We start from the raw sequence: 24375 nt of genomic DNA, 5'->3' as shown, positions 1-24375 counted from the left end.
TTGGTCCCTAAGGTAAAGGGACCAGCTTAATATCGACCAGGCACGTTTGGTCGCTTTTTGGTCGCTTTTTGGCCAATAAGCGACCAACACTGGTCGCTTTTTGTGGTCGTTTTTTTCCGGATTTCTAGTAGTGATAGTATATGATTCTCAATAACTTCTAATATTAATTTTATGAAGGAAATTATATAAAATGAATCTAGTAATTAATTTTACATTAAGCATTTAGAATATTTACACTATTAACATATATTTATATTAAGAATTAGTAAAATGAAATGAACTAGTGTGCCAATAAAGGGAAATGAAGCTTGAAAAGAAACTAGGCATGTCTCAATGCATGCAGGCACATGGAATAAACTATAGAAAATGTCATAAAATTCTACATCACAATTATTGCAGGAGAATCAGAAAAAACAATAATTTTACTAGATACCATCCCTCTTCATAAGATGTAGTTTTCTTTTTAATTAGCCGAAGTCAAATAGTTTAATACGATGACAAGAATTCATTAACGTGCAAATTAAACATACAGTTATATACGAGGTTTGGCTCTTTGAAGATATCAATCCGTACATTAAGTTTTGCCTTGTACGTATGTTACTTTATAAACCGAAATATATTGACAACTAATCTTAATAATTGCAAACATAATTTGCACGATAGAGCTCGCTTTTACCTGGTTAACTCCATCAATTAAATAAAGTTTGAACATAGTTTATTATAGTAATTAGCTGTGAAATTATTCTTTGTACCCATCTGATTAGTTAGACGGACTCATCGTAACATGCATTCACCATTCAACACAATGGTGTGATATGGATCAGTGTTTTAAAAGGCGTGGGCGTAAGGGGAGACATTTTATATAAGCCTCAGCGAGGCGTAACTCCGAAGTACGGGGTGTAAGTTCATGATCAAGTAACTTCTCATACAACTCTTCATATGAGATGGTAGTATCTCGTGCCCAAATAGCTGCTGAAAATTCTTTGAATTCAAATCCAAGACCATTGAGGATTTTCACAGTAAGCTCCTCGTTAGAAATAGGAGCACCAGCTGTAGCAAGTTCATCACAAAGAGAGTGAACGTGATTCATCAAGATGGCCATACAGATCGTGCCCAGGCATAAGCATCGACACCTGAGCCTTCCAAAGGAAAGTTGTGACTACCTACAAGCTTAATGGGAAGTTGTGTGACACGGTTAAACTGAACAATAGTGTTGTTCGTCGCATCAGAGTTGACAACACTAGGAGCCATTTGAGTAGGGTAGGGATGGGAAAAGAAATTAGGATCTGACTCGCAAGAGTTCCTTTAAGCTTCTGATACCATAAAGCATATAAGCTGCAGAATGAACAAAGAAGCTGTCTTTATTAATGAGTAAGGAGCTCTTTATATAGAGCAGAGTTACAGCCAGAAAGACACAGAAGAATATGCGTAAAGATACATAAGGATAAGATGAGATATAAACCTAACAAACTCCTAGAATATAGGTTAACTGAAGGATACAAAGAGATACAGATAAACTAGTACAAAATCTCCTATGTTAACAGGATACTAGTCAAGAGTCCTTTACACGCCCCCGCAATGTGGGGCTTAAAGGAAAAGGATTTCACTTCCAGGAAATAGCAATGATACAGACAGTTGTAGTACATCTTCTTCCTTTATAGCCGGAAAAGGCCAGTTTTTAGTATAAACAACTGATCAAAGACGCTTTGTGATTCCATTGGCTTATCTGAAAAATGAGGTATGTTTGCAACTTCTAAACATGTCTGAAGAGAAGTTCGGGCTGTCCAGTGGCAGCCCTATTACATTACCATGTGATTCAGCATTTATGGAATACATCATTTCACTAATCAAGAAAAGGTGCAGCTGCTGGAGATCTTCACAAAGCATTGCTCCTCTCAGTTACTTCATGTTGTTGTTCAACTTCTTCTTTACACCAAGAATGGGGAAATCAGCAGCTACTTGTTCATTGAGTCATGATCATTATCTTTAGTAAATGATAGATCAAAACAGATTGTATAGTGTAGGCAATTGAAATTGTGTATTGCAGATGGAATACAACTTTATCTGAATTTTGACCTGAATCCTGATTAGTACCTTCCAATTTTCAATTTGGTGATTGAAAACTTCTAGATTAATCTCATCTTGGGCTGTCACTATCCGAGTAGTCAACTTTGTCAATGAAAACTTACAGATAAATGAATTATGCCCAGGCAAGTCTTAATTACACGAAAATTAACTCTAAATAGTTCAAATGCAGTGAAGTCATAAAAGTTTACCCCTTCCATGGCATTAAATCTCATACTTAGGGTGTGTTTGGTATAATGGAAAATGTTTTCCAAGAAAATATTTTCTTGTGTGTTCCTCTTTGTGAGGTTGTTCTTTCGATATATTGTACTCTCTTTTATATAGTGGATTGCTCATCTCCGCCTGTGGATGTAGATCAATTAACCAAACCACGTTAAATATTTGTGTCTCTTTTGGATATTTCTCTTTTGTTGTCTGATTTATCCGGTTGTTAAAGGTATATTGTATTAGCTTTCGCATTACACCTAATTATTTCGATCATAAGATAAGTCCGAAGAAATGTTGGCAAAAGAAAAGTAGAATAGAACAAAAACTAATCCTTCTTTGCCCTCTATAACTTCAATGTGGTGGTTTTTACGGCACAATTTGCCTTGGTTACAATTTAAAGGTTTCCTATATACATGACCAAGCAGGCAGCAACACATGGTTTTGCCTTTCATCAGCAAAACAAAATCTGTCTCAAACAATTGGCACTTATGAAAAGTCCAACGAATGAGTTGATATCTCAAGTACTTAAGACTTTCACATTCAGGATGTGCTACATGTGGTATTGTTGTTCTAGTTGGACTTACCAAAAGCTTTCCCAATCTTTCACCAATAAATATGATCAGGATGTCTTATGACATTACTTATTATAAATACACATCCAATTTTTCAAATATTTCTTTCTTTTCACTCTAATAAACAGATAAAATAATCCAATAGAATCATGGCTATCTGCATCTTTTGTATAATTAATTATTCGCCGCATGATGGTAGGCTATAATCTCATATTTATGTCGATTATTACATTCTAATTTACTGCACTTCAGTTGAGTTTGAGCTTTAATCGCTAGATATGATACTACTGTTTAACTCCAATCCTCGTGGATACGATATTGTAATTTACTATATTCGACTGGCGAGCATATCTAAGTGTGTATTTTGAGCTCATTAAATTTTGGCACTATTGCGAGGGATTGGCAATCAATAGTGTTTGAAATAGTTTGAAGTGTTAATTCAGGAATCTTTTTTTATTTTTATTTTATTTTTCTCTTTTTACGTTTGGGTGTTCTTTGACTATGCGTAGGATACAGGTTAGATTGGTGCATGACCAGATCTTCTGGGAAGGAATTGCTACCATACTAACCAGAAATCGAGAAACATCTGTGACAGTTGAGGAAGGAAAGAAATCTTCCCGAGAATATAGAGACGGTTGGGTAATCCTCAACCAAAGAAAAGATGGCGGGAGATGATGATAATGTTGATTTTGCTGCGAGAGAGGTAGCCCAACTCAGAGAGAAGGCTGTAAGAGATGCTGAAGAAGCAACAATCAGAGATGCACTCATTGCTTATGAGGAGGAGAGAGCTCGAAGACTAACTCATAATCAGCCTTTGGTTCCAGACCAGTTCGGAAATATAGCTCCAGGCCAAGGGAGACCACTTGGTGAATACGCTAGACCAGTCTACAACCAAGTCTTATCGAGTGTGAGACCATCTCCTGTTGCAGCTAATAATTTTGAGCTGAAGCAAGGGTTGCTTCAAACCCTCCAAAACAACTGCGTCTTCAGAAGAAAGATGAACGAAGATCCAAACAATCATCTGATGGACTTCGAAGAGATCATGAACACCTTTCAATACAATGGTGTGTCACAAGATGCAGTGTACTTAAGGGCATTCCCCTTCACTCTGAAAGATGATGCAAGGCAATGGCTTCGAAGCTTGCCCCAGAGATCAATTAGAACATGGGAGGAGATGACCTCAAAGTTTCTTGCTAAATATTTCTCCTCAGCTAAAACAGGAAAGTTTAGAAGAGAAATCCATAACTTCTGCCAGAATGAGACTGAGACTTTGGTTGAAGCATGAGAGAGGTTTAAAGAGATTGTGCGAAAGTGTCAACACGGCGGAATTGAACTCTGGAAGCAATTCCGGGACTTTTGGGATGGTTTGACACCGACCTTACGCAGAACATTGAGCAATGCAGCTGGAGGTCCGTTAATGAAGAAGACTCCAGAGGAGATAGTCACTATTCTAGATGAGTTATCTGAAGATGCAAATCAGTGGCCCTCGGAGATTGTTGAAAGAAGAAGGTCAACTGGTGTTCACCAGGTTGATGCTAACACATCTGTGTAGGTACGGCTTGATACCATGGCAAAAGAAATAAGGAAGCTAACCTTAGCTTCAATACATTATGAGCCTCATGCAGCATGTGACATATGTGGAAGAGGACACCCTACTCATGAGTGTCAAGCTTCAATGGAGGAAAATAATGCTATGGGTAATTATAATTTCAATGCAATGGGTCAGAAGCACCCCGGTTTTTCATGGAGTTCACCTGGGGGTACACTAAATTCATGGAAACAAAATAACTCCATATTTCAAGGAGCTCCTGGTTTTGTGAATCAGTAGAGGCCGCAGTTTCAGCCTCAACAACCAATTCAGTCTGGGTTAGAAGATCTAATGAAATCCTATATTATCAAGATTTATGAAAGATTAGATGCCATGGGGTAGCTATCAAAGAACTTGGGACAAGTTTGCGTACTTTGAAGAGACAAGTGGGAAAAATTGCAACTATATTATCTGAGAGAATCCCAGGTACTCTACCTGCTGATACTGAAAAGAATCCCAAAGAAACAGTAAATGTTGTGAACTTGAGAAGCGGACAAGTATTGAAGGATCCCACTCCAATTCAAAAAGAAGTTGCGCCTGAAAAAGAAAGTGGGAAGGAGCTGAAAATTGAAGATGATGATAAAAAGACTGAGAAGAATAAAGGCAAGAAGGGAACTGAAAAAAAGAAGAAGGGGGAAACTTCAAGAAGGGAGGAATCCGAAGTTATGAGCAAGCACATGCCTGCTCTACCTTTTTCCAAAAACTCTATAAAGAAAAGCTGGACAAGCAGTTTGAGAGGTTCCTAGATATGTTGAGACATATTAATGTAAATCTGCCATTCACAGAAGTTCTCTCACAAATACCAGCTTATGCTAAGTTCTTGAAGGAGATCCTGACAAAGAAGAGAAAGATAGAAGAGACATCGGTAGTGAAGCTCACAGAGCATTGCAGTGTAATATTGCAAAATAAACTCCCATAAAAGTGTGGAGATCCAGAAAGTTTTACTATACCTTGCTTTTTAGGCTCTATTAATTTTGATAAATCTTTATATGATTCTGGGGCCTCAATTAATTTAATGCTATTGTCCATTTACAGGAAACTAGAGAAGGAGATTAGAGAGATAAGGTTGGTGACAATATCTTTGCAGCTGGCAGACCAAACGACTATAATACGTGAGGGGATAGTAGAAGATGTTTTGGTGCGGGTGGATAAGTTCGCATTTCCTGTAGATTTAATAGTGGTGAATATGGAGGAGAACAAGGAGGTCCACCTCATCCTAGGAAGACCATTTTTAGCAACGGGTAGAGCTATACTGGATATACATGATAGGAAACACATGCTTAGAGTGGGTGAGGAGACCGTAACTTTTGAGATAAATGTAGAGACGAGGGTGAAAAAGGAAAAGCCAGCTGCAAGTGTTGAGTGGAAGGTGAAGGGCGTGAAAGAGAAGGCCGATGTTAGTGAAAAAGATAAGTGTGGGGTGTACCCCAAGAAGGTTGAGAAAAAGCTGTCTGCGTGGATGTGTGTACACTAAGTCGGGCGCGTGGAAAGGAGTCCGACTTTGATTCAGACCCGGCTAGAGATTCAAGGAAGTTTCCTCTACCTTATGCTTTGTAATAGTGTGTCATGGGGACATGCCACAACTTAAAGTGTGGTGCGGGGGATAATTGTATGTTGTATGTATATCATTCGACAGGTTTCTTGAGGGATTTAAGTCGAAAGAAAAAAGGCAAAAAGATTTTCTTTTGTGGGTAGTATAATAATTCCCCCTTGGTTTTTCCATGTGTCGTGGTTCTTTTCTAAGGGTTTTATTTGAATCGGGTATAGTTAGTTTTTATTTTGTTAGGTGTAGGGAACAATTATGCTATAGTTTCAATGGGAAGCAATATCTCTTGACTTCGTTATGCCTTGAGAATAGTAAGTGCTTTAGTTGTGACGCTTAGGCTCAGTTTTTGACTCTTGTATAAGTACCTTAATTTGTATGATCTTGACTTTGCTTAACTGCTTTGACTATAGTGTCTTGAGAGATCAATCCTGAACGAGTCATGTGCCATGTGTGTGCGAGATTTTTGTGTTATTCTGTGCATTGCATTTGATGTCTAGAACTTGCCCTGTGTGTTTGCAAAGCGAAATAGTAGTTTTATTCAGTCTTGAAAGTCATATAGGCATTTCTTTGCTGAGCCAGTTATATGTTATTACCCACTTAATTGTTATGTATCTTAGTTAACTCTTTTGAGCCTGTAATCTTATTTTATTTGGCAACCACATTACAAGCCTTATCCATTTGTTTAAATTTACCATCTATTTGAACCTTGTACCTCCCAAGAGCACTTGAAATTATTATGAACTTTGTAAAAGTTGAAGTGCGGGGTGGTTGGTTTGGCTTTTGAGTGGAACTAATGTAATAAGGAGAAAGGTGCATTGTTTTGAAAAAGTAAGAGCCACTTGAGCTGAATAAGAAAAGAAAAAAAATATAGTTGTATTGTTGTGTAAAATATTCTTTGATAGTGGTGACTCTTGTATAATTGTGCTTAAGGAGAAGGGAGTTAATGCATATTGATGTGAAGGTGGAGTTATGATTTGACATAAATGTGGGGTTTCAACTGTTAAAGTGTATGTATTAAAGTACTTAGGGAGGTGTAGTCATCCTTATATCTAAATGTATCCTAGCCATCTCGTAGCCTACATTACAACCAGTTTAAAGTCCTACTTGATTCTTGAATGAATGAACTCAATTAGTAGAGTAGTACACTATGGGCAAGCCTATGGTTCACCTTTTTGTGGCACATGAATGTCGTTTCTGAGAGTGAGTGAATTCTTCCTATCATGAGTTCCTAATTGTTCTGGAATTTTATGTGTGTGGAACTACTCTTTTTTGTTGTGTGAGGGCACTTGATTCATGAAGAAAAAGTAATGTCGTTGACCTCTATGTTAGGGTACGTGAGTAAGTTGTGAATGATGTGTGGTACTTGTGAGTCAAATCTTGATGTGAGGATGTTACACTATTGTGCTTAGTCTATTTTAAATATTCTTGGTGTGATGAGTCTTGTGTGTTGTTTAATAAGGTTGTGTCTATATAAAGTGTGGTTTGATTGCTCGAGGACAAGAAATGGTTTAAGTGTGGGGTGTTGATGGTAGGCTGTAATCTCATGTTTAAGTCAATTATTACATTCCAATTTACTGCACTTCAGTTGAGTTTCAGCTTTAATCACTAGTGTTTTGCACTAATTATGTGTTTTATGCCTTGTAGGAGTGATTCCGAGCTATGTAGATGTTATGGAATGAATTCAAGTTATTTGGAGCTTTGAAGTCTGAGTAAAAGCCCAAGGGATTAAGCCGGGATCGTGTTCGAGGATCAACGGAAGATAGCTAAGAACGAACGAAGAATCGAGCAGGCATAGTGCGTACTGTCTAGTAAAATGAACATAATTTTTTGTTCAGAACTCCGTTTGGGCTCCACAATATATTATTAGAAAGATTATTCAAAGGTATATAACTTTTATGTTTTACGTTGTTACAAATTCCCAACAAAACAGGGTGAAAAGGGCACGACAAGTGCACGGACGCGCACTGGCCGCGCATATGGGGCAGAACAGTGTGAAAAGTGCGTGGCCACACTTCCAGGTGCGCGGCCGCGCACGTCCTGTCCGGGAAAAGTGTCCTTTTTCATGTAGGAGAAGGTGTAATTGTTTGGGCCCGACCCTACTTGGTGTATATACATGGAAAAACGGTATTTTGAGGACTTTTGACATAATCTAAGACCTAGGGAGGCTAAAGAGAAGTTGGAGAAGCAAGAGCACAAGGAATCCATCATTCAATCCCAACTCAAGACAAGGGTTTGGATTGTTTTATATTTTTCTTTACTTTAAACTTAATTGTGATGAATTTCTCCATATCCATGGAGTAATTCTTCCTTAGGGATTGATGGATTTGGTGTTTTGAGAATTGTTTGTCGATATTAACTCTAGTCTTTGTGTATTGAATCGTTTTGGGTACTTTTATTATTGCATACATATTCACATGTTTATGTAACTTGTTATGTTTTGCATTATCTCGTTGGTTGAATTCATTGATTCTTATTGGTAATCGGAAGAGGCTAGTTGAATTAATGCTTAGACCAACTTACGAGGATAATCGAAAGAGGTTCTCCTAAAGATTAACCTACTACGAATTCTTTCATATCTTCACTGAGCTTAACTTAGTTTATATTGTGAGGTTGATACTTAATCGAGAGAGGAGTTTCTACTGAACGTTTGAACTAATAATAGAGTGAATTCGAGAGACTCACTTGAACCATAGAGTGAAGTAACTAGAGTTAATTCCCAAACAAGTATCTTGCACCTATCCAATCAACCCCTATTTCCTCCTATTGATATCTTCTTGCTTACACTTGTTGAAATTGTCATTAGCCAATAGTTAGAATGTTAGTTAAAAGTAGTTTTAATTCACACAACTCCAAATTGTTGATCATCTTGAATAGCAATCTAGCTACAAACTATGATAATATTGTTTAACTCCAATCCCTGTGGATACGATATTATAATTTACTATACTTGACTAGTGAGCATATCTAAGTGTGTATTTTGAGCTCGTCACTGCAGAAACTAGAATTATCTACAACTCTCATCCCCTGCCCTATGTGGTTGTAGATTGAACTGCCTCATTATACGAAGTTCCTAAGTCGACCAATGTATATAATACATTAGAACAATAACAACAACAATAACAAACCCAGTGGAGTCCCACAAGTGGGGTTTGGGGAGGTAGTATGTACGCAGGCCGTAACCTTACCCTTGGGAGGTAGAGAGGCTATTTCTGATAGACCCTCAGCTCAAGAAGATGAAAAGCAACACTAGAACAAGCAATATCAACTACAAAGGCCAGAAAGATAATAACAACCATCTAAGAGCCAGAAAAATAGACGGAAGAAAGCTTATTTGGAACACTTCTACTATTTCACTTCATTTACTCTTTTGAGTTAATTTTTATATCAGCAAGATTTGCGTGGACATTATTTTTATACATGAAAGTTTTGATCGACAAAATTGTCACGACCCGAAATTCCCACCGCTGGGACCGTGATGGCACCTAATATTTCACTTGCTAGGCAAGCCAACGTTAGAACATTCTATCCATTTTTAACAGTTTAATATTAGTTAACGAGAAAAGAATCAAAACTACTGCAACAATCCAAAGTAGTAATGCGAGCTCACTGATAAACGCCGTTGGGACCGACGCCAAAATCTGCACAAGAAGTGTAGAGTGTAGTATGAGTACAACTGAGCCCATGTACTCTGTAAGTGCCGAGCCTAACCTCGACGAAGTAGTGACGAGGCTAAGGCAGGTCACCTACACTTCAACCTGTACGTAGTATATAATAGTGACAGAAAATGGAAATACGGAACATGATAAACAGTAAACTGGAAAAATAATAACTACAACCTCAAGAAATAAACCAGTGCTGTTCAGAATTACCAATCCTTAGCATTTCAAATGAGACCACCGAAAACCAACACAGCTCAAGAAATAGAAACACATAGGTTGTTGCGGCGCGCAACCCGATCCCACCGTACAACACAGAATCCTCCCTTATTTCACCGTAATAACATCAACAACAGAGATGTATATAAATGGTGCGGCGCGCAACCCGATCCACCATACGTCAATATCAGTACCACAATTCACCCTTATTTCACTATATCAATCCACCCTTATTCCACCTGTTTCGGCGTGCAACCCGATCCCACCATATCAGTACAAATTCACCCTTATTCCACTATATCAATCCGCCCTTATTTCACCTGTTGTGGCGTGCAACCTGATCCCACATATCAGTACCAAATACTCAATGTGCACAATCAAAATAACAATTCAAACCACGAAAAACTTTATGATCAATATATACCAACTGAACCAGAAAGGGAAACCTTGTACAATACAGGTGCGGACACATACACAGGAGCACTCAAAGAATCACGAGGCACAACTAGATATGAAGCAAAATAGGATGACACGTAGGAATAAGTAAAGCCCGGATCAAATAGAACTGCAGCATCTATATGGCAAACTGAAACAATACACGTGATAACAGCGTCTGATGACTCAGCCTCAGGCCTTGCTGGGAAAGCATAACATCGGGGCTGGGCCCCACCACTCTGAACCACATCCCTAGGACGCCCTCCAACTGGCTGGCCTCCACCTCCAGCGGCCTAACCTCCACCTCTAACGGCATGACCTCCACCTCTAGCGCCCTGACCTCTACCTCTAGCTGCCTGACCCCTACCTTAAGCTAGCTGAGCGGGCGGTGGTGCAACCAGTGCCTGAATCATGGCACGCAAACTCTGCTATGGCGTGCTGCCCAATAATCTCGGACAAGTCCTCCTGATATGCTCAAAACCACCACACTCAAAACATCCATCCTGATGTTGTGGTTGCTGAAACTGAGACTGGCCTAGACGGGCTGGATAACCACGGTAATAACTCTGAATAGGAGGTGCACTGATAGGAGCTGGCGGTGCACTGTAGGCTGGCTTCCCAGAATGAGGCACATAAGGACCACGACTCCCTGATGTACTGTTGGATGCTTGAAGCGGTGACTGATATGGCCTAGGAGGATGGCCCTTACCAACAGTACCCCTACCTCCAGATGAGGCACCACTAAAACCACCGGAATGACGAGGCCTCTTATTAGAACTCTGCCCTCTATCCTGTAAAAGAACATCCTAGATCTGCCTGGCGACATTGGCAGCCGTTTGAAAAGAAATCTCAACCCCAGTCTCCTTGGCCATCTGAAGCTTGATAGGGTGAGCGAGTCCCTCAATAAACCTCCTCATCCTCTCTTTCTCGATAAGAAGTAGAAGAATAGCATGACGGGCTAGACCCACAAAACGGGTCTCATGCTGCGTGACTGACATACTGACCCGCTGGAGACGCTCAAACTGCCTGCGGTAACTCTCTCTCAGTGTGATAGGAAGGAACTTCTTAAGGAATAGCTAAGAGAACTGGTCCCAAGTAAGAGCAGGCGACCCAGCTGGTCTGGTAGATACATAATCCTTCCACCATCTCTTGGTAGAACCCGTCAATTGAAACACAGCAAATCGACCCCATTGGTCTCAACTATACCCATGTTCCATAGCACCTCATGGCGGCGGTCAAGATAATCTTGTCGGTCCTCATAAGGTGCTCCAGTGAAGTGATCTGGGAAGAGCTTCGTAAACTTGTCCAATCTCAATAAGCCCTCAGAAGACATGGCATGTCCATCTCCGGCATGTGCTGCAACAACTAGCTGAACTACCCCAATTGGTGGGGTTGTTGGAGTTTGATACTGGGGAGCCATTTGCTCCGGAGTGTGAGTAGCGGGAGTCTGTGCTCCTCCCCCAGCCTGAGAGACGGTTGGTGCCATGGGAAATGTACCGGCCTGGGCCACACTCTCCATAAGGCCCACCAAATGGACCAAAGAATCCTGAAGCACTAGGGTGGCGATGAACCCCTCCGGACCTTGAGTTGGTCCGACAGGCACAGTTTGGGCTGGAACCTCCTCATCAAACTCCACCTGAGGCTCCGCCGCTAGTGCTGTTGCTCGAGCTCTAGGCTGAGCTCTGCCCCTGCCTTGGCCTTTGGCGCCACCTTGGCCTCGACTTTTTCCCCTCGTAGGAGCTTCTACTGGGGCTCCGGCTGCTGTCCAGCTGAAGATGCGGTGCATGTTCTCGCCATCTGCGAAAGAACAGAATAGAAGGGTTCAATCAGCAATGATAGAATAAGATCGCACGACAGAGAAGAATAGAAGTAAAATTGTTCCTAACTCCATAGCCTTTGAGAGATAAGTACAGACGTCTCCGTAACGATCCTCCAGACTCTACTAAGTTTGCTTGTGACTCGTGAGACCTATGTAACCTAGTGCTCTGATACCAACTTGTCACGACCCAAAATTCCCACCGTCGGGATTGTGATGTGGCCTAACATTTCACTTACTAGGCAAGCCAGCGTTTGAAAATTCTATCCATTTTAACAGTTTAATATTAGTTAATGAGAAAAGAACTGAAACTACTGCAACAATCCAAAGTAATAATGCGGAAGTTAAAACAGCCGAACGTTTACTACATCCATGAACCCGATGTCACAAGTACACGAGCTGCTAGAATAATACATACAAGGGTCTGAAATAACATAAAGTTTTCTGAAAAGAAGGTACTCAGCTAAATAAAAGAAGAGAAGCAGACTCCGGGAGCTACGGGCGTTGAGCAGCTGTACCTCAAGTCTCGCACGATGTGCAATTTGAGCTCACTGATAACCGCTACTGGGACCGACGCCAAAATCTGCACAAGAAGTGCATAGTGTAGTATGAGTACAACCGACCCCATGTACTATACAAGTGCAGAGCCTAACCTCGATGAAGTAGTGACGAGGCTAAGGCAGGTCACCTACACTACAACCTGTATGCAGTATATAATAATGACAGAAAATGGAAATACGGAACATGATAAAACAGTCAACTGAAAAAATAATAACTACAGCCTCAAGAAATAAACCAGTGTTGTTCAGAATTACCAATCCTTAGCATTTCAAATGAGACCACCGAAAACCAGCACAACTCAAGAAATAAAAACACATAGGTTGTTGCGCACGCAACCCGATCCCACCGTACAACATAGAATCCTCCCTTATTTCACCATAATAACATCAATAACGGAGATAATATATAAATATTGCGGCGCGCAACCCGATCCCACCAAACGTCAATATCAGTACCACAATTCATCCTTATTTTACCATATCAATCCACCCTTATTCCACCTGTTGCGGCGTGCAACTCAATCCCACCATATCAATACAAATTCAACCTTATTCCACCATATCAAAATCTACCTTTATTCCACATGTTGCGGCATGCAACCCGATCCCACATATCAGTACCAAATACTCAATGTGCACAATCAAATTAACAATTCAAACCACGAAAACCTTTACGATCAATAAATACCAAACTGAACCAGAAAGGAAAACCTTGTACAATACAGGAATCTACATAAGCAATACTACTCAGCGAGACCAATCTAGTAATTGACAATTAGGTCGATTTAAGCAAATAGCAGGGAATCATGAAACTATGAAAAGATCTAACATCATTAACAGGAGAAGACATTGATTAACAGGTAGCAGTTAAGCATGGAAAGCATCTAGAGCATATAACAGTTAAGACATGGAAGGAAATAATTAAGAACAAGCGGAAAATCAGGAAAGACAGATAATTCGGCGGCGTATAAGCCCTCGTCACCTCGCATATACGCCGCTCACATAAAATTCACATAGCACATACTCCAAAGGTTCCTAATTCCCTCAAGTCAAGCTTATACACAACACTTACCTCACTCCAAAGACCACTCAAAGCTCAACCACAACTTTGCCTTTCAAACAAGTGTCCGAATCAACAATATCTAGCAAATTACCAACCAAACGATTCAAAATAAGCCTTAGGAATCACCCACGATTGCAAAAGATTCAATTTAGGTCATTATTGAAAAAGTCAACAAAAGTCAACTCCCAGGCTTGCTTGGTCCAAACTCGAAATTCGGATCAAAACCCAATTACCCATTCACCCCCGAGCTCGGTTATGTAATTTCTTTGGGAATTCGACCTCAATTTGAGGTCTAAATCCCATTTTACAAAAATCCTTAATTCTACTCAAACCCCTAATTTCCACCATGAAAACAAAAGATTTTAGGTTGAAATTTTTGGAAATGTAGTGAAAGATTGAAAGAAAATGGATTAGAATCACTTACCAATGATTTGGGGAAGAGGGGTGCTTGGGAAAATCGCCTCTAGAGTTTTCTTGTTTTGAAAATTTGAAGAATGAACAAAAATCCCGTTTTTCCCTTCTTTTACCCACCTGCAGTTATCGCAATTGCGACACATCGCAATTGCTATCATAGCAATTGCGATCAATTCCTCGCAAATGCGAAGAATCTCTGAGCCTGCTATCTTCGAAAATGCGACACATATATCCCAAATGCGAGCCAAGGTCCTTCGCAAAAGCGAACTTCTGACTCGCAAATGCGAGTCTACCTTGATCTGATCCCAGTCGCAAATGCGACAATTTGCCCGCAAATGCAAACCTTGCCCCCATCGCATTTGCGGGCTTCTCTTCGCAAAAGCTAAGCTTACCCAGCCCCCTCCCTCTTCGCAAATGCAAGCCTGACTTTGCATTTGCGAGCCTCGCATTTGCGATCAAGTCCTCGCAAATGCGAGATCTACAGACCTGAGGAACCAGCTATGTTTTTCTAAGTTCAAATCACTCTGTAGCCTATCTGAGACTCACCCGGGCCCTCCGGGCTCTAAACTAAATATGAAGACAAGTCTAAAAATATCATACGAACTTGCTCGCGCGAATAAATTACCAAAATAACACCTATAACTACGAATTAAGCATCAAATCAAAGAAAATTTTCAAGAAAATTCATGAACTTATAATTTCACAACCAGGCATCCGAATCACGTCAAACCAACTCCGTTTTCTGACCAAATTTTGATAGACATGTCATAAATATAGTATTGGACCTATACCGGGTTCCGGAACCAAAATATGGACCCGATATCAATAAAGTCAAACATTGCTCAAACCTTTAGATTCATTAAGCCTTTAAACTTTCAAATTTCAGCAAAGCGCGATAACTCGGGCAAGGGACTTCCGAATTCGATTCTGGGCATACGCCCAAGTCCCAAATCATGATACGGACCCACCGAGACCGTCAAAATATGAATCCGGATCAGTTTGCTAAAAATGTTGACCGAAGTCAACTCAAATGGATTTCAAACCAAAAATTTCATATTTTTATCAGTTTTTAACAGAAAAGCTCCGGAATAATACCCGGACTACGCACGCAAATCGAGGAGGGCTAAAATGAGGTATTTAAGTCTTCAAAACACAGAATTGGATTCTAAAACATAAGATGACCTATGGAGTCATCACAAAATTTGACTATTCGGATAAAAAATAAGTGTGTTGTAAATAGTGCCAGACCAAAATGAGAATCTCAAAGTCCTCAATCACCAATTTGAAAGCTATAAATCTGGTTAAATTCAGATAAACTCTATTGCATCTACATACTTTCAATTGCCTGTTTTTCACCTTCTATACAATCTGTTTTGATCTATCATTCACTAAAGATAATAATCATGAATCAATAAACAAGAAGCTGCTGGTTTCGCCATTCTTTGTGTAAAGAAGAAGTTGAACAACAACATGAAGTAACTGTGAGGAGCAAATGCTTTGTGAAGATCTCCAGCAACTGCACCTTTCTTGATTAGCGAAACGATGTAGTCCTGGAAAGCTGAAGCAAATGGTAATGTAATAGGGCCTCCACTTGCAGCCCGAACTCTTCCTCAGGCATGTTTAATTAAAAGTTGCAAACTGACCTCATTTTGCAGATAAGTCAATAGAATCACAAAGCGCCTTTGATCAGTTATATAAACTACAAACTAGTCTTTTCCGGCTATAAAGGAAGAAGACGTACTACAACTGTCTGTATCATTGCCATTTCTTGGAAGTGAAATCCTCTTCCTTTGAGTGGCTGCAAAATGCTGCCATTTCCTGGCCATCTTGATGGCAATGCTTGTCTTCAGCCTATTGTATAAATAATCCCCCCTTCCATGAGCCTTTTCGTCATCAACTACAACCAGAGAAAAGAACAATGCTTAGTGCTAAGAAACTCATCAAGATGGCCAGGAAATTTTGTGAATGAGAACTTCTAGATTCTCATCTTGAGCTGGCACTATTTACAGGAAACACTGTATTTTCTTATCCAAGTAGTCAACTTTGTGATCAAAACTTACAGATATATGGATCATGCCTAAGCTAGTCATAATGACATAAAACTTAGTTCTAAAGACTTCAAATGAAGTAAAATCATAAAATGTGTTCCGCTTCCACTGCAATTAAATCTCATACTTGATATGAAGCCATTGTTTACACAATCAACTGGAATACATTAAGAAAGCTCAATAGTTCACTTTGCTGGTACATCATACTTACCTTATCACCACTTGCATTTTAGTTTGTGGTAATAGGTCGTTCATATCCTTATATGTTGCGGTGAATATTGTCGTGCATTATGTTTCAAGCACATATGTTCCTGAATATTCTTTGTTGTTAAGAATTTCGATTAATCCCATGGCCAAAAATATATCAAGCCGTTGCATGTGTACTTCCAGTTAGCTCTAAAAATCTGATGTTAGTAAGTCATAATATTGAAAGTCAAGAGGGGTGACTTGTAGCCTTTTTAAATTTCTAGTCGATTACTCTTCAGACCTAGTCGACTAATGCGGAGACAACCTGCACCAAAACTGTTAGTACTTCAGTTTAAACAAGTACTACTCTCAACAAACAGTAAAGGTGTATAATAAAATATGAGAGCAATAAAATAAATAACACCAGGAATTTTATACTGGATCGGAACCAATGTGGTATCATAATCCAGTCTCCTTGGTCTGCAAGGACGTTATCTCTTGAGCTCTTTGTAATTTGGGTTAACTACAACCTGTGTGATTTTCAACGTTCACCCAAAACGTTTACAGGGTTGGTTTTCACTCGCTCACCAACAACGACCCTTTGGTTTTCACTCGCTCACCAAATAAACGAACAATGACACAACCTCTCAGAACACACTGTCTCTCCAATATTTTTCTCTCTCTCTTCTCTCTTTTGCGTACACAGAGAATCTACTAAAAGTGAATTACAAATGCTTGTTAAGAGTAGAATAAAGAACTTGTAGTTGGTAGATAATTGTATAGAAGGTTGCGTGAGTTTGCTGTTGCAAGTGCTTTCTCCTTTATACTTGGTCATTGAATATTCTAGCCGTTGCAGCGGTCTTCTAATTTTGGAAAAGGATTTCCTTTACTGCTGCTCCAACTTTCCTTTACTGCTTTTTGCTCTTTTGAATATGATCTCGATTAAGTCTGATTTTGAAAGAGAAACTACTCTTTCCTTTGAGTACAAATGAATATCCATTAAAGAGATCTTTACATACTACAAGTCATTTTGTACAGATTTGACCTCACTTAGATTTGTGATTTTTTCCTTTACAATTCCAAAAATCAAGGCCATTTTATTTAATGCCTTTTGTATAAAAAATTCTTTCAATGTAAGCCATCAAGTCTTCGTATGTAAATATATATGCACGTGACTTTTATAAGCCATATTACAATTGCCTTTATATTCTTGATACTTCCTTTAATAGCCTTGTGTTAGAATCTTCTTGATCAAATTATTTCCCTTAGATAATAAATGATTTTCCTTGAACAAAGATATTTCTTTGATAGCCTTGAACATCGATCCTTGTATATTTTCTTTCTATTTGAGCACCCAAAATTTATTCTTCAACATCTCATATTTCCATAACTTTTGCCAATTTTCCTTGTAGATAACCCATAAGACTACTCTTCTAGCTGTAGCTCCTCATTATGAAATAATCTTGAATAATCCTTCTTTATTCATTGACGAATTTGGACCTTTTCATGTGCATTACATGAATTTGGCATTCCCTTAATTTAAGAGTAATTTTCTTTCCTTCAGAGAGTAGGTACCGGAAGGTTTTCCAAGTTTTCTTTGGCCTTGCTATTAATTTCCTCCGTAGTGTATATATGGTGATGTCTTGTATCACTGGTAAATATTCTCCATCCTTTTGTAGCACATTTCCTTATTGAAATATTCCATGCTATCTCCTTCAATCTTCTGTCTTTCCTTTTGTTTTTCTTATACCAATTTTCTAAAGATCTTTTATAATTCTTTTCCATATCTTCTTTGATACATTTTGAAACTTTCTTCCAGCAAGATAAATCATCCAGTAATATCCTCCAGAAAGGAAGAAACATAACATTTTTCATGCAGTCAAACTAGCTTCATCTACAAATTTTAGGTCCCATATCGACATGGCCAACAGGCATCAGCACGTGGCTTTGCCTTCGGTGGTTAGCGGTAAACACTTCAGCTCCAGTCTCTTATATAAATAGTCCCCATTCCATGAACCTTTTCATCATCAACTGCAGTCATTATCACTTTAGCTGCCAAAGGTCTCTAGATATCTACTTTACTTTCTTGTTTCCAGTCCTCCAGAGAAAATAACAATGTTAAGTGCTAAGAAACTCATCAAGATGGCCAGGAGATGGCAGAAGTTTGCGCGTATGCAGAGGAAGAGGATTTCACTTCCAAGAAATGGCAATGATTGTAGTACATCTTCATCGTTTACAGCCGGAAAAGGCCAGTTTGTAGTGTATACAGCTGATCAAAGGCGCTTTGTCATTCCATTGGCTTACCTGGAAAATGAGGTCATTTTGCAACTTTTAAACATGTCTGAAGAAGAGTTTGGCATGCCAAGTGGAGGCCCTATTACATTACCATGTGATTCAGTCTTCATGGAATACATCATTTCACTAATCAAGAAAGGTGCAGCTGCTGAAGATCTTCATAAAGCATTGCTCCTCTCAGTTAATTCATGTTGTTGTTCAGCTTCTTTGCACCAAGAATGGGGAAACCAGCAGCTCCTTGTTTATTAGTCTGATAGATCAAAACAGATTGTATAGTGTAGGCAATTGAAATTGTGTATTACAGATGGAATACAACTTTATCTGAATTTTGACCTGAATCCTGATTAGTACCTACCAATTTTCAATTTGATGATTGACAGCTTCTAGTTTGATCTCATCTTGGGCTGTCACTATCCGAATAATCAACTTTGTCGATCAAAACTTACAGATAAATGAATTAAGCACAGGCAAGTCTTAATGACGTGAAAATTAACTTTAAAGAGTTCAAAATGAAGTGTAATCATAAAAGTTTACCCCTTCCATGGCATTAAATCTCATACTTAATCAATCTAGAACGAAAAGAGAGCAACAGATAACAAGAATGTAATCCTTTGGAATGTAATAACAAATCTCAATGGTTCACTCTGTAGCATACTTACCTCATCACCACTTGGATTCTAATTTCTAGTAATAGGTCATTCATATAGGTTGTGCACTTAGCATATCCAGCTTTTGGATTTCACAATTAAATGAATATGACTAGTTAAAAAGAAGGTAATGTTAAAAGCTGCATTAAGCCGTTTTTACAGTCAAGTTTTTTTTTTTGGACCACTTGATGAGGTGTTTGGCCAAGCTTGTGGAAGGAAAAAAAAGTATTTTTGAGGAGAAGCAGAAGCAGTTTTTGAGAAGCAGAAAAAAGTAGCTTCTCTCCAAAAGCACTTTTGAGAAAAATACACTTAGAGCCTGTTTGGCCAAGCTTCTGGGAGGCCAAAAGTACTTTTTTCCTTCAAAAAAGTACTTTTAAAAAAATTTAAGTTGTTTGGCCAATACAGAGAAGTACTTTTGGCCAGCAGCAGAAGCAGTTTTTCTGCTTTTGGGAAAAAGCAGAAAATTCTAGCTTCTTCCAAGAAGCAGAAGCAGAAGTGAAAAATTAATTTATTCAAGACAAAACTATCCTCGCCATAAATTTATATTTTCCAAATTATCCCTTACTAGTTTAAGTTTTTTATTTTCATTTTTGTTTCTAGATTTTACCGTTCTTTTAAAATTAAAGATATGATATACATGAATCATATTGTAACTTTCCAAATTCTTTATTGACTTTTCTTGTTTTTGATTTGTTCTTTGTGTTATGTTTTGTAACTTCCAAATTATCTTCTTCTTTTTTGACACTAAAGCAAATCATCTATATCCTTCTTTGGATTATCAAATCTCTTCCTACAAATAATCATTTATAATTTCTTCTGCTATATGCTATTAGTTCTCGAATCTTTAAAACAGTTATCAAATCAAATTTGTGAAAATTACCTACAAATAGATAATAAATTTACAATTCCATCGCATAATCTATCTATATATTACTAAAAGAAGAAGAAAAAGCATCACACATTAAGCCAAGTGGCAGCCTGACAATAGGCCACTTGGCAATTTAGGACAAAGTTAGTAAGGTTAGGTAATACTAATTAGTTTCTTGTTGAATTTAAATTTAAGAAAAAAATTATAGATTATGTGTTGTTAATAATTAGTTACTCTTTTTTAATTTGAATTTAAACATACTTAACTATTTTTTTATAAAAAATTATTTTTATATATTTAAAATTATTTCTATTTTACGTTCAATGCCATCTTTCAAGTTTGACACTCAGAATCATCTAGTTACAATTACCATGGCTATACATAATTTCATCCGGCGGCATTGTTCTACCGATAAAGAATTCAATTATTATGCTAATGAAGGCACTACTGCAAAGATTGAGGAAGGAGATGGACCTTCTGATATTCCTTTAGAAATGCAAGGCAAGCCTTCTACTAATACGGAGGCGTTGTGTGATAGACATAAAGATGAAATTGTTGAGAAATAATATCATGTGTGAGTGACTTTACTTATTATTTCATGGTAGATTATCAATATATAGTAATTTGTGAAATAGACTTCTAGTTCATACTGAATGATGTATTTTGACGATTCAAATCATCATGTAACAATAAGTAATTATACTAGATAATAATATATGCTTTGGTATAACTATATGTGTAAAATTGATTTAAATCTTTAATATGTTTGTTTACGTTATGTTTTATATTTTAATTAAATAAAATAAAAATAATAGTCTCTTACGATAAATATTTGAGTTCATTTTTCTCTTTAAAAGAATTATAAGACCTTAGTACTATCCTTTTTGGTAATTTGACACTCAAAAGTACTTTTTAGAAAGATTGGCCAAACACAATTTGTTTACCAAATGTTGCAAAAAGTACTTCTTAATAAATTGGCCAAACACAAACTATTTTTTTCCAAAAGTACTTTTGGAAAAAGTACTTCTGAAAAAAAGTACTTTTCAAAATAAGCAGATTTTGGCAGCTTGGCCAAACGGGCTCTTAGAAGCAGTTCTCAAAAGCTTGGCCAAACACTAATTACTGCTCAAAAGTACTTTTTAAATTAATTAGTCAAACACAAACTGTTTCTCACTAAAAGCACTTTTAAAAAAAAGACTTTTAAGAAAAGCATTTCTCAAAATAAACTGATTTTAGAAGCTTGGCCAAACAGGCTATAAGTCTGAAGTGATGTTGGCAAAAGAAATGTAAAACAGAACAAAAACTAATCCTTCTTTGCCCTCTAGAACTTCAGTGTGGTGGTTTTTATTGCACAATTTTCATTTGTTACAATTTAAAGGTTTCCTATATACATGACCAAGCAGGCAGCAACACATGGTTTTGCCTTTCATCAGCAAAACATAATCTATCTCAAAAACTATTGGCACATATGAGTTGATATCCCAAGTAATTAAAACTTCCACATTCTGTTGTCGACCAATGTGAAGAGAGGAAGGAAGGGATCATCTTCTATACATTTCAAACTAGCTTTATCCACAAATGTAAGGCCCCCATATCAACTTGGCCAACAGGCATCAGCACATGGCTTTGCCTTCTGTTATTAGTGGCAAATATATCAACTCCAACTCAAATAAATCCCCCTTCCATGATCCTTTTCAGCATCAACCACAAGCATTATCTACTCAGCTTCCAAAGGTCTCTATATTTCTTCTTTACTTTCTTGTTCCCAATCTTCTAGAGAAAAGAACAATGCTCAACGCTAAGAAACTCATCAAAATGGCCAGGAAATGGCAGCAGTTTGCAGCCACTCAAAGGAAGAGGATTTCACTTCCAAGAAATGGCAATGATACAGACAGTTGTAGTACATCTTCATCCTTTACAGCCGTAAAAGGCCAGTTTGTAGTTTATACAACCGATCAAAGGCGCTATGTGATTCCATTGGCTTACCTGGAGAATGAGGTCATTGTACAACTTTTAAACATGTCTGAAGAAGAGTTCGGGTTGCCAAGTGGAGGCCCTATTACATTACCATGTGATTCAGCATTTCTGGATTACATCATTTCACTAATCAAGAAAGGTGCAGTTGCTGAAGATCTTCACAAAGCATTGCTCCTATCAGTTACTTCATATTGTTGTTCAACTTCTTCTTTGCTCCAAGAATGGCGAAACCAGCAGCTTCTTGTTTATTAAGTCATAATCATTTTCTTTAGTAAATGACAGCTAAAAATAGATTGTATAGCAGTTGAAAAGTAGGCAATTGGAAAAAGTGTATTACATATTGATAGAGCTTTATCTGAAATTTAACCAGATTTATAGATATCAGTTTTTTCAATTTGATGATTGAGAACTTATAGCATTCTCATCTTGGACTGGTATAATTTACATGAAAATTATCTTTTATGCCAGTAAGTCAACATTGTGGATCAAAACTAACAGGCGTATAATCATTCCCACCCAAGTCAGGAATGACATCAAATGAAGTTAGGGCAGCCAGGTGTACTAAACTCCCGCTATGCGTGGAGTCCAAGGGTCTTTGGTACGCAGTCTTACGCTGCATTTCTACAAGAGACTATTTCCACAGCTCGAATCTGTGACCTCCTGGTCACATGGAAATGGAATCAGCTTTACCAGTTACGCCAAGGCTCACATGAAGTTAAATAATAAAAATGTTCACCTTTAGCTGCAGTGAAATCTCATACTTGATCAATCTAGATTTAAAATGAAGCCGCAGATTCCAGTAAGCTCGGTCTTAAAGATGCTGGTGGCAAAGCCAAAATTATATAATGCATGTGCAATTCTAGTAAGCTCATAACTCTGATGTTGATGCAAATAAACCATTATCTGGACACATTGTCAGGAACACCATTAAGAGTCAACACATATGAACTGTGACAACACATTGAATTCTAAAAATCCTCCTTTTAATTAGCTTCTTTTAGACAATAGCACATGGAATTGCCTTCATACTGACTGGCAATCATTTGGTGTTTTTACTTATTAGGCCAATTATTTTGAAGGGGAGCTTTGGCGTAACTGGTAAAGTTACTGTCACTTGACCTAGGAGGTCACAGGTTCAAGCCATGGAAACAGCCTCTTGCAGAAATGCAGGGTAAAGTTACGTACAAAAGATCCTTGTGATCCGGTGTTCCTCGGATCCCGCGCATAGCAGGAGCTTAGTGCATGGGACTGCCCTTTAAGCCAATCATTTTGAGAGAGAAAAGGCCCTGCACATTTTCTCATAACCTTAGTGATAAGTAATGCGAGTATGATTTTGATGATTTGTCAAACTTCATGGAAGAACCAGATAGGAACTTGATACAATCGGTTCCCTTGTGCTCATTGCAACATAATCTGTTGTCTGGTTTAATTCTCAAGGAAACCGGATCAGAGGAGTTGCAAAGGGAACAGATAGGATCAGGTCCTCAGGTCATCACGAAAGTCAACTCTACAGTTGTTAAAACTGCTGCATTGTACTTGCAACAGTACAACAACGCAGCTGCAATTTGCAAGAAACCGGAAATGCCCTTGTATATACTGTCATGATCTCACATATATAAACAACATGATACAAGATTTTGACCTAACACTTGCAAATACAAAAAAAAACATATATTCCTTTAAGTGTGTAGCCGCCTCTGCTTCCTCAAGTACATTGAAGAGCAAAGCTGCTACAAAGTAAGGACTAGATCCCAACATTGAATATGTCTTGAGTCATGTAGTTTGTTGTGTCTTTGTCTTTTGTTGCTTACTTGTATTCCTACACAGTTTTCTAGAAGCATTTAGTAGGACATTATTTAACCGTTATTGCTTTTGGTTGTTTGACAAGCGTTAGTCAAGTGTGCGGCTTTGTAATAGAGTTATTACAAAGAGTTTACAATAGAATTATTGTAAGAGGTGAGAGATTAAGAGTTTAATTCCTAAATTGCAATTAGACTTGTCAAATGGGCCGGGTCGATCCACCAACCAGCCCACATAACCCATTAGAATAACCCTTTAACCGGCCCATGACCCACGAAACACTAACCGGACCAACCCATTAAGGAGCCTGGGTCGGGCTATAATATTTTGACCCACTGAACCGGACCAGCTCACACACACACACACACACACACACACACACACACACACACA

The 24375-nt window shown here is 38.3% G+C and overlaps 2 protein-coding genes across 2 annotated transcripts; both read left to right on the top strand.

Moving 5' to 3' along the window:
* Nucleotides 1-18466: 18466 nt before the first annotated feature.
* Nucleotides 18467-18967, top strand: LOC109218219 (auxin-responsive protein SAUR68-like). Its single transcript, XM_019382573.1, has one exon. It carries the CDS (start codon nucleotides 18511-18513, stop codon nucleotides 18937-18939), a length of 429 nt encoding a protein of 142 aa, XP_019238118.1. The 5' UTR covers nucleotides 18467-18510; the 3' UTR covers nucleotides 18940-18967.
* Nucleotides 18968-21870: 2903 nt separating this feature from the next.
* On the top strand, nucleotides 21871-22574 carry LOC109218218 (auxin-responsive protein SAUR68-like). Its single transcript, XM_019382572.1, has one exon. It carries the CDS (start codon nucleotides 21994-21996, stop codon nucleotides 22432-22434), a length of 441 nt encoding a protein of 146 aa, XP_019238117.1. The 5' UTR covers nucleotides 21871-21993; the 3' UTR covers nucleotides 22435-22574.
* The last annotated feature ends 1801 nt before the right edge of the window (nucleotides 22575-24375 follow it).

This window comes from Nicotiana attenuata, unplaced genomic scaffold (assembly GCF_001879085.1).
Source record: "Nicotiana attenuata strain UT unplaced genomic scaffold, NIATTr2, whole genome shotgun sequence".
NCBI lineage: Eukaryota > Viridiplantae > Streptophyta > Magnoliopsida > Solanales > Solanaceae > Nicotiana > Nicotiana attenuata.
Note: the sequence above shows the minus strand (reverse complement) of the source record. Positions and strands in the feature narration are given on the sequence as shown.